General features: G+C 40.2%; 1 protein-coding gene across 2 annotated transcripts in view; it reads right to left on the bottom strand.

The window, feature by feature from the left end:
- Window positions 1–12,518, bottom strand: part of LOC126251963 (uncharacterized) — a 143,671-nt gene extending 131,153 nt beyond the window's left edge. The window contains exon 1 of one of the 2 annotated variants that reach the window (XR_007545816.1): window positions 12,102–12,518. Coding sequence is in view for 1 of the 2 variants with exons in the window: in XM_049952727.1 (XP_049808684.1) it covers window positions 12,102–12,409 (308 nt within the window). In the remaining variant the exon portion in view is untranslated. The remainder of the gene's footprint in view (window positions 1–12,101) is intronic. The other variant, XM_049952727.1, reaches the window with a different exon arrangement.
- Window positions 12,519–14,695: the final 2,177 nt, after the last annotated feature.

The following is a 14,695-nucleotide window of genomic DNA, read 5'->3' as shown; positions in this document are numbered from 1 at the left end:
ATGTATCAGTAGTATGGCAGATCGCATTTGTAGTTCTACTTTCTTGGTGTTCAAAAACAGCCAGTCAGCTGTACCATGTCCCATTTGTTTTGCTGAGCATCCACTCTAGTGGCTACCCTTTAGGGGCTGCTCTATCGGCAAGGTGGACCCAGATATAGAACGAGTCATCTGAATGCAACTCATCAACCACTTCCCATTAAACAACATCTATATTATGGGTACGACAGCTGAAAGCAAGGCCTATGGTGGAGAACGATCTCACTGAGGTGCTGAAGTATGTGCTACTACCAGAATTAAAAAGGCATAACTCTCCTGGCGCAGTGAGGATTTCAAGACCACCATTCTTTGGGCAGGTTGATTAAGATTCCCATAGTACATGATGTGCATTAAAATCTCCTACAAGTAGGAATGGTTCCTTGGGTGCTGTGGTTGTTGTTGTTGTTATGTCGTAGTTGCAGTTACAGTCTTCAATCTGAAAACTCGTTTAATGCAGCTCTCTATGCTAGTCTATACTACGCAGGCTTCTTCCGCTCTGCATAACTATTGCAACCCACATATCATTTCAATCTGCTTACTGTAGTCAAGCCTTCGTCTCCATCTACAGTCCCCCTCCCCCAGTATCTGAGCATTTTAGGCTGACTGCAGTACAGTTTTACTGCCGCCAACTTACATTTCGCGGAAAGACCACAAAGATAAGAAAAGAGAGATTAGGGCTCGTACAGAGGCATATAGGCAGTCATTTTTCCCTCATTCTGTCTGGGAGTGGAACAGGGAGAGAAGATGCTAGTTGTGGTACGAGGTACCCTCCGCCACGCACCATATGGTGGATTGCGGAGTATGTATGTAGATGTAGATATATAATTCCATTACCAAACCAAGAATTCCTTGAAGCTTCTGGATGTGTCCTATCAACAGATCCCTTCTTTTAGTGAACTTCTGCCATAAATTTCTTTTCTCACCTGTTCAATTCCATACCACCTCATTAGTTACACAATCTACCCATCCAATCTTCAGCATTCTTTTATAGGACATTTCGAATGTTTCTGTACTCTTCTTGTCTGAACTGCTTACCGTCCGTGTTTCAGTTCCATACATGGCTACACACTGCACAAATTGCTTCAGAAAAGATTTCCTGACACAAATTTTTATGTAGGTATCCAATGTTTACAAATTCCTCTTTTTCAGAAATGCTTTCCTTGCTGTAGCCAGTCTGCATTTTGCATTCCCTTTGCTGTGGCAATCATATGTTATTTTGCTGCCCAAATAGCAAAACTCATAATACTTTTAATGATTCACTCCTAAATATAATTTCCTCAGAATTGCCAGACTTAATTCGATTACATTCTGTTACTCTTGTTTTACTTTTGTTGATGCTTATCTCACAACCTCTTTTCAAGAGGCTATCCATTCCATTCAATTCAGTTGATCTTTGAAGTCCTTTGTTGTTTCTTACAGAATTACAATGCCATTGACAAACCTCAGCGTTTTTATTTCTTCTTCCTTGACTTTAATTCCTTCTCCCAACTTTCCTTTGGTTTCCTTTATTGCTTGCTCAATGTGCAGGTTTATTATCGGGGTAAGCTACAAACTTATCTCATTCCCTTCTCAACTACTTAGACACTTATAACTGCAGTCTCACTTCTGTACAAATTGTAAATAACTTTTCGCCCCCTGTATTTTATCCCCGATATCTTCAGAATTTCAAAAATCGTAGTCTAGCTGACACCGCAAAAGCTTTCTCTACACTGACAAATACTACAAACATATGTTTGCCTTTCTTCAATCTATCTCCTAGGTTAAGTCTTAGTGTCAGTACTGCCTTGCCTGTTCCTACATTTCTGCATAACCCAACTCCTCCAAGGTCGACTTCTGCCAGTTTTTCCCATTCTTCTGTAATTAATTCATGCCAGTGCTTTGTAATCACAACTTATTAAACTGACGGTCCTACAGTATTTGTACCTGTCAGCACCTGCCTTCTTTGGGATAGGAATTTCTACATTCTTCCTGATGGAGAGTACTTCACTTGTCTCACACATCTTGCACACCAGGTGGAACAATTTTGTCATTGCTGTCTCTCCCAAGGGTCTCAGTAATTCTGAGGGAATGTTGTCTGTTCCAGGGGACTTTTTTCCACTTAGGTCTTCCAGTGCTTCGTCAAGTTGTTCTCGCAGTATCATATCTCCTATCTCAACTTCGCCCACTACTTCTACACTCCTGGAAATTGAAATAAGAACACCGTGAATTCATTGTCCCAGGAAGGGGAAACTTTATTGACACATTCCTGGGGTCAGATACATCACATGATCACACTGACAGAACCACAGGCACATAGACACAGGCAACAGAGCATGCACAATGTCGGCACTAGTACAGTGTATATCCACCTTTCGCAGCAATGCAGGCTGCTATTCTCCCATGGAGACGATCGTAGAGATGCTGGATGTAGTCCTGTGGAACGGCTTGCCATGCCATTTCCACCTGGCGCCTCAGTTGGACCAGCGTTCATGCTGGACGTGCAGACCGCGTGAGACGACGCTTCATCCAGTCCCAAACATGCTCAATGGGGGACAGATCCGGAGATCTTGCTGGCCAGGGTAGTTGACTTACACCTTCTAGAGCACGTTGGGTGGCACGGGATACATGCGGACGTGCATTGTCCTGTTGGAACAGCAAGTTCCCTTGCCGGTCTAGGAATGGTAGAACGATGGGTACGATGACGGTTTGGATGTACCGTGCACTATTCAGTGTCCCCTCGACGATCACCAGTGGTGTACGGCCAGTGTAGGAGATCGCTCCCCACACCATGATGCCGGGTGTTGGCCCTGTGTGCCTCGGTCGTATGCAGTCCTGATTGTGGCGCTCACCTGCACGGCGCCAAACACGCATACGACCATCATTGGCACCAAGGCAGAAGCGACTCTCATCGCTGAAGACGACACGTCTCCATTCGTCCCTCCATTCACGCCTGTCGCGACACCACTGGAGGCGGGCTGCACGATGTTGGGGCGTGAGCGGAAGACGGCCTAACGGTGTGCGGGACCGTAGCCCAGCTTCATGGAAACGGTTGCGAATGGTCCTCGCCGATACCCCAGGAGCAACAGTGTCCCTAATTTGCTGGGAAGTGGCGGTGCGGTCCCCTACGGCACTGCGTAGGATCCTACGGTCTTGGCGTGCATCCGTGCGTCGCTGCGGTCCGGTCCCAGGTCGATGGGCACGTGCACCTTCCGCCGACCACTGGCGACAACATCGATGTACTGTGGAGACCTCACGCCCCACGTGTTGAGCAATTCGGCGGTACGTCCACCCAGCCTCCCGCATGCCCACTATACGCCCTCGCTCAAAGTCCGTCAACTGCACATACGGTTCACGTCCACGCTGTCGCGGCATGCTACCAGTGTTAAAGACGGCGATGGAGCTCCGTATGCCACGGCAAACTGGCTGACACTGACGGCGGCGGTGCACAAATGCTGCGCAGCTAGCGCCATTCGACGGCCAACACCGCGGTTCCTGGTGTGTCCGCTGTGCCGTGCGTGTGATCATTGCTTGTACAGCCCTCTCGCAGTGTCCGGAGCAAGTATGGTGGGTCTGACACACCAGTGTCAATGTGTTCTTTTTTCCATTTCCAGGAGTGTATTTCTGCAATACTGTCTTCAAGTCTGTTTCACTTGTTTAGAATCTCTATGTATTCCATCCACCTTTCAGTCTCCACTTCTTTGCTTGGTTTGCGATCTGAGCCCTTGCATGGATACAGTCTTATTTCTTTTCTCTAAATGTCTGTGTAACTTTCCTATTGGCAGCATCTATCTTTTCCCTTATTAGACATACTTCTGCAGCCTTGAATGTGTACTCCAGCTGTTCCTGCTTAGTCATTTTGCATTTTCTGTTTGGTTGGTTGATTCTCAATCCTATTTTTAGACATCTTTGTTATCTTTCACCTACTTCATTTTCTCCTTTCGTCAATTAAGTTCAATATTTCCTGTGTTATCCAGGGATTTCTACAATTAGGCCTTGCCTTCTTACTTATGTGATCCTCTGCTGCCTTCCCTACTTCAACTCTCCTAACTACCCACTCAGCCTCTCCTGTATATCTGCCCCAGTTTCAGTCCATTGTTGCATGATGCTCACTCAAACTCCCAACCACCTCCAGCTTCTTCAATTTATCCAGGTCTTATCTCCACAATTCCTTTCTTTTTTGGAAGTCTTTCAGTTTCAATCTGCACTTCATAACCAATAAATTAAAATCCAAGTCCACATCTGCTCTTGCAAATGTCTTAAAAGACTAAAACCTGATTTTGATATGTATAATCAGAAACCTTCCACTGTCCCCATGTATCTTCTTCATACACAATCTTTGGTAAGTCTTAAACCAAGTATTATCTGCAAAATAAAGGACTGATGTGTGGTGCATAAAAACACGCAACAGAAACAGTATTTTACTATATTTTAAGTACTTGCTCTTTCTCTAGTAGAATTTCATATATTCACGCACATAACCCCCCCCCCCCCCCCCCCACACACACACACACAACCATGGATACAGAGAGACTGACTGCTGATTATCGATAGCAGTTGCTTAGGCAGATGAGGGTGGGGAGGAGTGTTCTGCTGTCCACCCAATACATAAATATCCTCTTCCATTCCTGTTCCAATACCTGCTTCCAATCCTGGACTTCATGTGTCATTCCTTTGTGGCCGACCCAGGTGCAAGACCTGTTCCACACATCTACTCACAGCCTCATATCAGAGTCCAGTCCCAGTTATTACTTGTAAAAGGCAGGGCCCTGTGCGAAAGCAGCAATGTTACACCTCAGCTATACTGCAATCACTGTACTGGTTTCTATGTGGGTAAGACAACCAACCATCTACCTGTTCGCATGAATGGCCACAATCAAACCGTAGCAAACTGGAAACTTAATCATTCAGTTGCAGAACATGCTGCAGACAACAACACAAATGGCTTCAATAGATGCTTTAATACGCATGCAACTACCTCTGAACTATGCAGGTGAGAATTCTCTCTGCAGCTTATCCTGTGCTCTAATTCCCCTGGCCTAAGCATTTTCTCTCATGTGGCCAATCCACTCCTTCCCCATTCAGATTTTGTCTTGTACACTTCTCCCATCACTGACCCCCCCCCCCCCCCCATCCCCATGTAGGCATTCTCTCTCTCTCTCTCTCTCTCTCTCTCTCTTCCACCCCTCTCCTTTTCTCTCACCCCTCCCTATCTCCCTGCTCATCTCCATTTTCCTCTCCTTTCTTCACCTCCCCCCCCCCTCCCTCTCACTATCTTTTGTATGCTCTATTGCTCTATCTTCTGAACTCCCTCTGTCTTATTGTGCAGCCACTGAGTCATCTGTCGAATGCTCTGCCACATATTATCACACTATACCCTTCCTACCTCCATCTGCCCAGGCAACTACTGTCAATAATCAACAGCCAGTCTTGCTGTGGCCACAGATGCGAGCATCTGGATTTCTGTGTGGCTGTGTGCATGAATGGATGTACTAATAATAGACAAAGAGCAAGAGCTTGAAAGCTAGTAAAATACTGTTTCTGTTGCTTGTTTCTATGTATCAAGTCAGCTATAAGTGAGCGGTTGCCTTTCCTTTGTTTTACGTGTTATCCATAAATGAATTTCCATTTTTGTTATGCCTAGTATTAGCAATGATAAAACTATCATTTGAGCAAAAATTTGCCAGACAGATCTCTGTCTTCTACTAAATCCAGTCACTCATCACAATCAAATTTTTGTCTACCTTTAATTATCTGAATAATTCCCTGTATCTCATCATACATTATTTCAATCTCTTCTTCAACTGTGGAGCTAGTTGTCATATAAACTCATACTGCTGTAGTGGTGTTGGTTTTGTGTCTGTCTTGGCTACAATAATGTGCTACAGAGTTCATAGTAAATTGACAAACTGCCTATTGGCTTCTGTCTCGGGTTTCGGCCGATGTTCATCTAGTGATTTTACTGAAGTTTTGCCAGCACAAGTGGCTGGCATTGTCAAATCTTCACCCTCCATTGCCGGTGGTTAACTGGAGCCAAGCTCGCAGCCACGGACTATATGTACCTGGCACGCCAACGTCCGAGGGCTTCTCCGCAGTCATTTCTGGTGCGTTTCGGAAGTTATGGAAAATTTCATCAAAAGAACAAGAGGATACCTGCAGAGTCGAGGAGGGCATCAGAGTAATATAATATTTCATATTTAATCACAGATAGCACAAACTACAGTAACTGATAAATTATGCAGTTTCATGAATAAATTTGCAAGTTATTATGTATTCAAAAGTTTCATTTTTTATCGGACACTCTTTACAACAGAATGAGGATATTCCAGTGAACAATGTCAAAAGTCCTCTCTAGGAACAGGTTTGCCTTTCTTTAACTTATGTGCACTAAAATCTCATTAATCCAGCTCTCAGTAGTCCGGCCTTTCAGTGTTCCGGCCCATATGTAGCCTCTAGTAGCTCAAGTAGAAACGACACATACAATAAAGAATTGTTGAGTGCAACAATGTTGTTAATTACAATGTTAAAGAAAGATATACATGCTTGAAATTGTGAAAGCTATACATGCTTGAAATTGTGGCTTTGTTTATGGTTCAGTATCACAGCTTCTAAAAGGAAACATTATGCAGACCTCAAGTGGAAACTTGAAATTAGAAATAAGTTGAACTGAACCTCTCAGCAGAAATAAATTGCTGTTGCATATAATGCTAGACGAGAAACTATTTATGGCCAAACTTTAAGAGATGAAGAGATGACAAAAAGTGTACAGGAAATTTATGATGAAAGTGATGAAGAAGAGGTCATGGGAGAGGGAAAAAGTGAAAATATCTCACACTGTTATTACTGAAACTGCAAATATCTTCCTGGAGTACATTATGCCACAATCCAAAATGTGCACAACCGATGTAATGCTTATGAAACCATTGTGCAATTAAGTATACTGTCTTACACATCATCATTGTGACAACTAAAAATTTGGGACACGTTTCATAATGAGCGAAATTTTTGTATCTGTAGACACCCAAGGGCTAAGTTTTCTATGATAAGGAATATATCTTTGTGTTTACACTAAATTTAAGACATTTTGTTATCCAGCATGTCTGCTAACCTAGCACCCACAAATGCAGGGAATTGCCAGATTAGCTTGAGTTTAGTGTAATTACTTGTTAGTCAAGTCATAGTGTCAATACTGCTTCGTATGTTTCTATGTTTAACCAAAACCCAACCTGATCTTCCCCAAGGTTGGCTTCTACCAATTATACCACTTTTCTATAAATTGTTCGTGTCAGTATTTCGCATTCATAACTTATTAAATTGATGGTATGGTAATATTAACAGCTTTCAGTTCCTGTCTTTTTGACGTTAGGAATTGTGATTATTACATTCTCCTTGAAGTCTGAGGGTATTTCGTCTGCATCATATATCTTTACTACCACACAGAATAGTTTAATAGATTTGGACGTGGTGTCATATACTCCTGATGTCTTGTTTTAGATCTTTCAATGATCTGTCAAATTTTGTTTGCTGTATCTTATATTCTACCATATCAGTCTTTCTGTAATATTGTCTTCAAGTTTGTCCCCTTTGTATAGCTCTTCTATATATTCCTTCCACTTTTCAGCATTCCCTTATTTCCTTAGTACTGGCTTGCCATCTGAACTCTTGATATTTATGAAGCTACTTCTGCTTTCTCCCAAGAATTATTCTATAGACAGAAACTGCCTTTCTCATAGTGAAGCACAGTTCTAAAGCTTATCTTCTGGATTCTGAATTTATCTTGTAGTTTTAGGTATTTATAATGGAAAGTGCATTAAATATTGGGCATATCTTGGCTACGAGAACTCATACCAAAATTAGAAATGGCAGAGCCAATAACGTAAGTTTCAAACAACAAAGGGTGAGTAGGACGTATGAAGCAGCACTACCACACTCATAAGCTGCTTCAGTTTATTTTCACACAATAGAGTTCCCAATGCATGGCTTGAATGTCAAGGCAACAGCTATTGAAAAATAATGATTTTGCTCGATGATTGTGATGTACAATTATGGTTTAATACTGACAATAATATGTACCCAACTATTATGCTCATTCCATGAAAGAACAAAAACATGCAACAGAAAAACAAACAATGACTCAATAACAGTGTTTACAGAAAACATTTGAGAAGAACAATAGGAAGACATTTACTAAGCAGGCAGTATTAATAAAAAATCAAATTTTCTTGGATATACTAGTAGTTATTCAGCACTTGGAGTCATTTTTTCCATAAAACATAAGCAGAAAAAAGTGAACAGAAGCAGAGGCCAAGGATAGATAACATGTGGTATTAAAGTACCTTGTACCATAACAACAAGCTGAAACGAAGAGTTAAAGCTCATTACGACACAACTATTGTCAGATCTTACAGTTTGTTATCAAGAAAGTAAAGAACAATATACTTAAAAAAATCAGTCTAGGACGTTATCAAGCAAGAGTCAAATAAAACTAGTAAGGCAATAGACACCCAGTATTGGCTGTGATATACATTATGTGAATAAAATCATCATACATCAGCATCTACTCGCTACTCAGACACAAACAAACACAAATACATAATGACTTTCGTAGATGCTATTTGTAAATACCGACAGGCACTGGCTTCAAAAATTCAAATCCTTGTCAGTTTAAAATTTTAACAATTACAAAAGTAATAAAAATCATTACCCCTACATTTAGTGCAGTTGGTGTTTCATGGCTCAAATATTTGAAAGAGTCAAATTTCAACTGCCAACAACAGCTGATAAATAATACTTTACACATATTTAGTTTTGATCTTCAAGTATCTGTTGTACATAACTTTAATATAGGGGCCTACCTGAAGATAATCTTTAGACTGAAACTTATAGTCAATAAATAATTATTATCAGAAGCATTGGGAAACTGAAATAAAACCTTTTTTAGGAAGGTTGTTATGCTGCCAATACTGAAACCATTCTGGCTATGACTGTGTACTTTTAAGATTATTACAGTCTTGGATTTTCTTTTTTTCCCTTCTTCTTCTTCTTTTTTCTCTCTCTCTCTCTCCTCCTAAGTATGTGTTGGCAGTCATAGTTAACTTTCCTAGGTGCATTAGAAGAACACAAGAAGGTAAGATTTCTACAGACGCATTGACTTCATACCAACACGTGCCAAAGGATATCTCTCGGTTTGTTCATTTTAAGACCAGCATCCTGGCTTCTCTTGAAAACTTTAATTCTCTACTCTCTTACAGAATTACACTCTGGAGTAATACAACTAAGGTCACTCAAGTTCTTATTCAGCAAAGCAATAACAATACTATGTAAAGTAGATATGTCAATATCATAGAAAGACCTCTTCAGAATATAAACAGACTAGGTAGACTGCCTTAGTGGAGTGCAGTGACAAAGTAGTCAACAAAAGTCCAACCAATGTGGCCAGAGAGAGTGGTCATGTTCTAGTTTAACTTCTCTCTCTCTCTCTCTCTCTCTCTCTCTCTCTCTCTCTCTCTCTCTCTCTGTCACTGTGTTCTCTCCCTCAGAGAGAGAGAGAGAGAGAGAGAGAGAGAGAGAGAGAGAGGCAGGCCTTTCGGCTACAAACTAAAATGTATAGCAGTCTTTTCATTGTACCTATCTGCGACTCAACATCTCCGTAAGATGAGTAGTGCTCTATCCTTTATCAAATTACTAAAACTATTTGATTATATTTTTCAACCTCATGTTACGTAAATGGTATCACAATCGGTTTTGACTTTTAGTAAGTCAGTACTGCATTATTTGAATATGTTCATCTTCAAAGGTCAGCCACTAACTTCCCCACTGGGGTCAATTGAAACTACTGAAACTGGATGTCAACTTAGTCATATGGCATATCGATGCTGTGATGTCATACATATGAAAACAGTAGAGAACTGAACACTGCCCATATTTTTTTGGTGTCTGTATCACTTTTTCTAATGTAGTTTGTGGTGACATACTGAGGCATAGCATGCATTAGGTTAAGTTAAAAGGTGAAAAACTGGTTGTGGGTAGGTGACACCACCAAATATTGATACAAAATCTTAGTTGTGCCGACATATTGATCCTACAGCATCCAAAGGCCTATCACATTGAAAAGTTACAGTTTTATTGTGAGTTGGTGAAGCAGTATCACAGGCTTCAGTTAAGCATCAAGTTGCTTTCCTTCTGAAAACATTTGTTGCTACAAATGAAAGCAAGTGTCAACCGAAGTGTTATTTTCACAATTACAAAAAAAAAAAAAATATAAAAAAATAAGTTTTATCTAGACTTCACTCAATCCAGGATGTGGTCTTCGACGAAAACAAAAATATGGATCCACTGAAGGAAATGCATGCTTGAATGTACGTGCAGACTGCAAGTCTGCAGGTTACACTGTTATATTTGACTAAGGATGGCACCTGCAGAACTAAATGTCATACTTGTGAACCCTGTCACTGTCACTACCAAAACAACACAAAAGGAGCTCTATTAGCAGGGAATTGCTGAGTGAGCTGGAATTCAAAGTCCACTCATCAGCAATGAAATGCCTGTAACAGGAAAATATGTAGTCAAAGCCATAAAATCTGGACTATGGAGCCACGAAAGAAAGTCATTTGGTTGGATGTGTGTTGTTTCATATGGTTTCCTACCTCTGGTCGAGTTTACATCCCAAGAGTGAAATATGGTGGGAGTTCAATGAAAATTTGGGCAGCCATTCACGGTAATCCATGGGGCCCTTGATTATTCTGCAAGATCCTATTACTACCAAGCATTGTGTGACCATTCTGGCGGATTGTTTTTGTCCCATGGTACAATACTTGCTCCCCAATAGTGATGCTGCGTTCCAAGATGACAGCACCCCTATTTACACAGTTCACAGTGTCTTGGACTAGTTTTGTGAGCACAAGGATGAATTATTGTATCTCTCATGACCACCAAAGGTAGCGAGATATCAGTATTAATGAGCCTTTGTGGTCTGCTTTGGAGTGAATAGTACCAGATCACTGTCCACCTCCATCATCGTTACCTGAACTTTATAGTATTTTGCAGGAAGAATGGTATAAGATTCCCTTGAAAGCCATACAGGGCCTGTATTTAGCCATTCTGAGATGGCTGGAAGTTTTTCTGAATGTCATGTTTTCTACACTGTATTAGGCATGATAATATGTTGTGTTTCTCATGCTTACATATTTTTGTCCAACCCCTGTAAACAGAGAGACTGAGAACCCTTATACATACAAAATAAATTACTAAAACAAGCCCTATTAGCCAACTGTCACAAAAACGATCTGGTTGTCTAGATTTTAAAAACATCTGTACCTTTTATTTACATGCCAAGAAGCAATGCTCAGAGTAAATAAGCCTCCGTTCTTACATTATACTATTGTTCTATGGTAAATTTTCTACTATAAACCATGAATGGGTACTTTTTAGCTTTTCGTGGCATGCTGAAGTACTTTATTGTGCTATTTGTGATGTATGCAGTGTTTTGTTTAACCATGATTTGGCTAATTTGTGTGTATAAATACTCTAAACTGCTTTCTTCAGAAGCTTTTTTCCCTCTTAAAAGAAGGAGGATAATGAAAGATTTTGTAAGTCACTGACGTAAAGCTGTGATTACAATAAAATGTTAAGACAACAGGTGCAAACGTTGCTCACCAACAGCTTTCACATACGGTCCCTGAAAGACTGTAATTACAGCACGAGACTATTAACATCAATGATAGCCAGTCGTCAGCGTTTAACATATGCAGTCCACAGCTTCTTTGATTACAAACTTAGTTCCAGGCCAGCGGCCACTTGTCGATACTCTTTAAAAGACTGTATTTAAGGAATAAACAAACAGCAATGACGTAGCATGTCACACACTAGTTTCTCCTAGATTTTCGATTCTGGTAGTGTTACATTGGACACACACACGGGCTGTGTTGCTAGTAACACGGGGTTGCTCGTATTCGGTGCACTTGTTTCCTGCTGGAACAACAGGCCAGCGAAGCACATCCAAATCCAACCTAATAAGCACCATAAATGTCACAGGTACAATAGCTCTACGAAAAACAACTAAAAATGTTATAGAGGAGTAGAGGACTTACATATCATTAGGGGCAAAATTCATTGCTTGACAATCTGTGCAATAATACTCCATGCTCTGTTTAGTCCACGATTTTCCAAAATGTATTGTTGACGTAATAATGTTAAATATCCGGTCACTGTCAGCGATCCGCGAATCGCTGTTCACGTCAGGTAATGTAACAATCCCAGGAAAATGACTTGCTTCCATTATTTTTCCTTCTTCTGCATTCAGTTTCCATAGAGTTGACGTTCTCGAATTACTTTGAAGTACGTGAAACGATAGAATGTACAGTGCCATGTACGTCAAACATGGCACATCATTAATCATTTTGTGTCAACCGCAAAACTACTTTGCTATGGTCACACTTCTCGCGGTGTCAACCAAAACACAAATACTGCCCGCATTGATGATTGAACGACGGAAATAGATCGAACAGTTAGTAATATCTTAGTTCACACTGCTGCAAAAGCATGAATATTACTCTGTCGTCTTCATTATAAACTAAAGAGAATATTTTATAACAGAAACAAGGAGATGTATTCTTATCTAAACCCAATATAAAATCTGTAGCAGAAAAGCAGGTAGCGTCGATCGCAAGTTAACAACAGCTGCTCGCTATACTTAAAATTTGCCTGTTAAAATTTTAAGCTCAAGATTTAAAATACGCATTTATCAATGGGAGTTTTAGCTATGCAGTGATGGTCACAAACATGCTTTGTGTAGATCATTCACAAATGAAGCCGATCTCGGTCCCGTATAATCAACCGCGCGGTATTTTGTAGCATCTTTGACTAGTATCCTCAGGTGCGTTGAATGGGGTTATCAATTTTTGTACTGCAGTAATTGTGTTAATGTGTTAATAGAAGAGTGTGGAGTGTACGAAATATGGTATAGTTCCGTTAAACACATTGATTGTTTGCGCGAACTGTCTTGGAAACTTAATTCTCTATGAAACTTGGAGAATGTGTGTAGCCGTAAATATCCGGTGCCGATAATAAATGTAAAGTTCGTAGTTCAGAATTTGTTACCGACATTGTAAGTTCTTATTAGGAGTTTAGTACTGTTACTTTGGCGACGAGTAAACTAAATATTGTTACTCCTCTCCGCGCTTTAATACGAATTGAATTTGAGTATTTTGTTCCGCCGCCACTGAAACGTTTGCTACTTCAGTTAATCTCAGCAGTACCACCGCATTTTTGGTAATTTATGTAACCAACGAGACGGTAATCTGTGACTACCACGAAAAATTGAAATTTCGTTAACTTTTATTGCCTTTTACTAAGACACTGTTTAAAGAGAGACTGATGTGTAAGTAGTTCCAGGATCCGAAAATATATTTTAGCACAGTCTTCAACAACGTTTTTTGTACTTTTCACTTACTCTTGACCAATCTGTTTGAATCAGAAGTAAAAGGAATTTTATAACTCTTGAATAAATCATTATGAAGGAAACTGTAGTAAAATTCTATATTTTATGTATCTGAGGTAAAACTGAAAGGATTCCCACAATATAGTTTCAGGGTGAAATTGTTAAATCACTTTCTTGGGAATCTCCTTCACATCTGGCACATATAACATTTTTCTTGCAGTATTTACTGTAATTTTAGCTCGTAAAAGGGCTGGATATTATGATTGGTTTACGCACTTTCTTGAACTTTTTACCAGTTTTCAGCAGTACACTGATGACGTTTATCTTTAGCTCCTCGAACTTCCTTTGAACCATAGTTTTGCATGATTTCCCTTCCCAGAATACATGCTGTACCACAGATTTCTACAGTACTTCAATGTATGTAACCCTTCGTGCAGTTGCGTTTCGTGACCCATAGTCCCAATTCTGGAAGAAATTGTCACTTTTTAGGTTTTTTTTCTAATCCTGGTTTTTTAATAGAAACAATTTATAATCATTTATCGCTGCTGGGTGCACAAGATCAAAGAAAACAGACAGCCAACATCATCTTTCAGCCCTCGTAGTTGAATGTTTCCTCACACATTTGATAAATGTGTCAACACTGATTTAGTTTCGTTATAACATAGCTTTATGCTTTCCTAATGCTACTAGGTGGCTCAGTTGCTGTGTTACAATGCACGTGCAACAGGAAGTTTCCTTTGGATTTTTTCATTGGGACTATGAGATACGGTTGTGATTGTAATATTTTCAATACTCGAATCCCTGAAAACAAGTTACCTAGAATATACGGTGTCTCTCTTCTTGAGACTGTTCGGTTCTTGAGGTATAAGTTTCGTATTACTATAACAGTAATATGGAAAGTGTAGGTTGCTCCTCACCACATAGGGGAGGCATTGAGTAAAGGACAGGTGCAATGAAAGAGATTGCTAGAACTATTTCAGCTTTTATTCAAAGTGTCTCTTTTTGATTGTGAAGAAAGACTTTGTCGAAGTATTTCTAACATTCTTCTTCATTGTGCATGTCTATAACTCAGTTGCTCCTGTAGGTCGTGAGTAGCAATCTGTCCTTTCCATGTTACTGTTACTCCATCCTGGACTTATCTATTAGTATGTTATGTTCCCACAAGAGTTAGTGTGCTTTTCTCATGTTGCAGAGAGCTTGTCATGTTTCCTGCCCGCATTTTGCGTCTCTGTCATCAAATCTTAC

This window comes from Schistocerca nitens, chromosome 4 (assembly GCF_023898315.1).
Source record: "Schistocerca nitens isolate TAMUIC-IGC-003100 chromosome 4, iqSchNite1.1, whole genome shotgun sequence".
Classification (NCBI taxonomy): domain Eukaryota; kingdom Metazoa; phylum Arthropoda; class Insecta; order Orthoptera; family Acrididae; genus Schistocerca; species Schistocerca nitens.
Note: the sequence above shows the minus strand (reverse complement) of the source record. Positions and strands in the feature narration are given on the sequence as shown.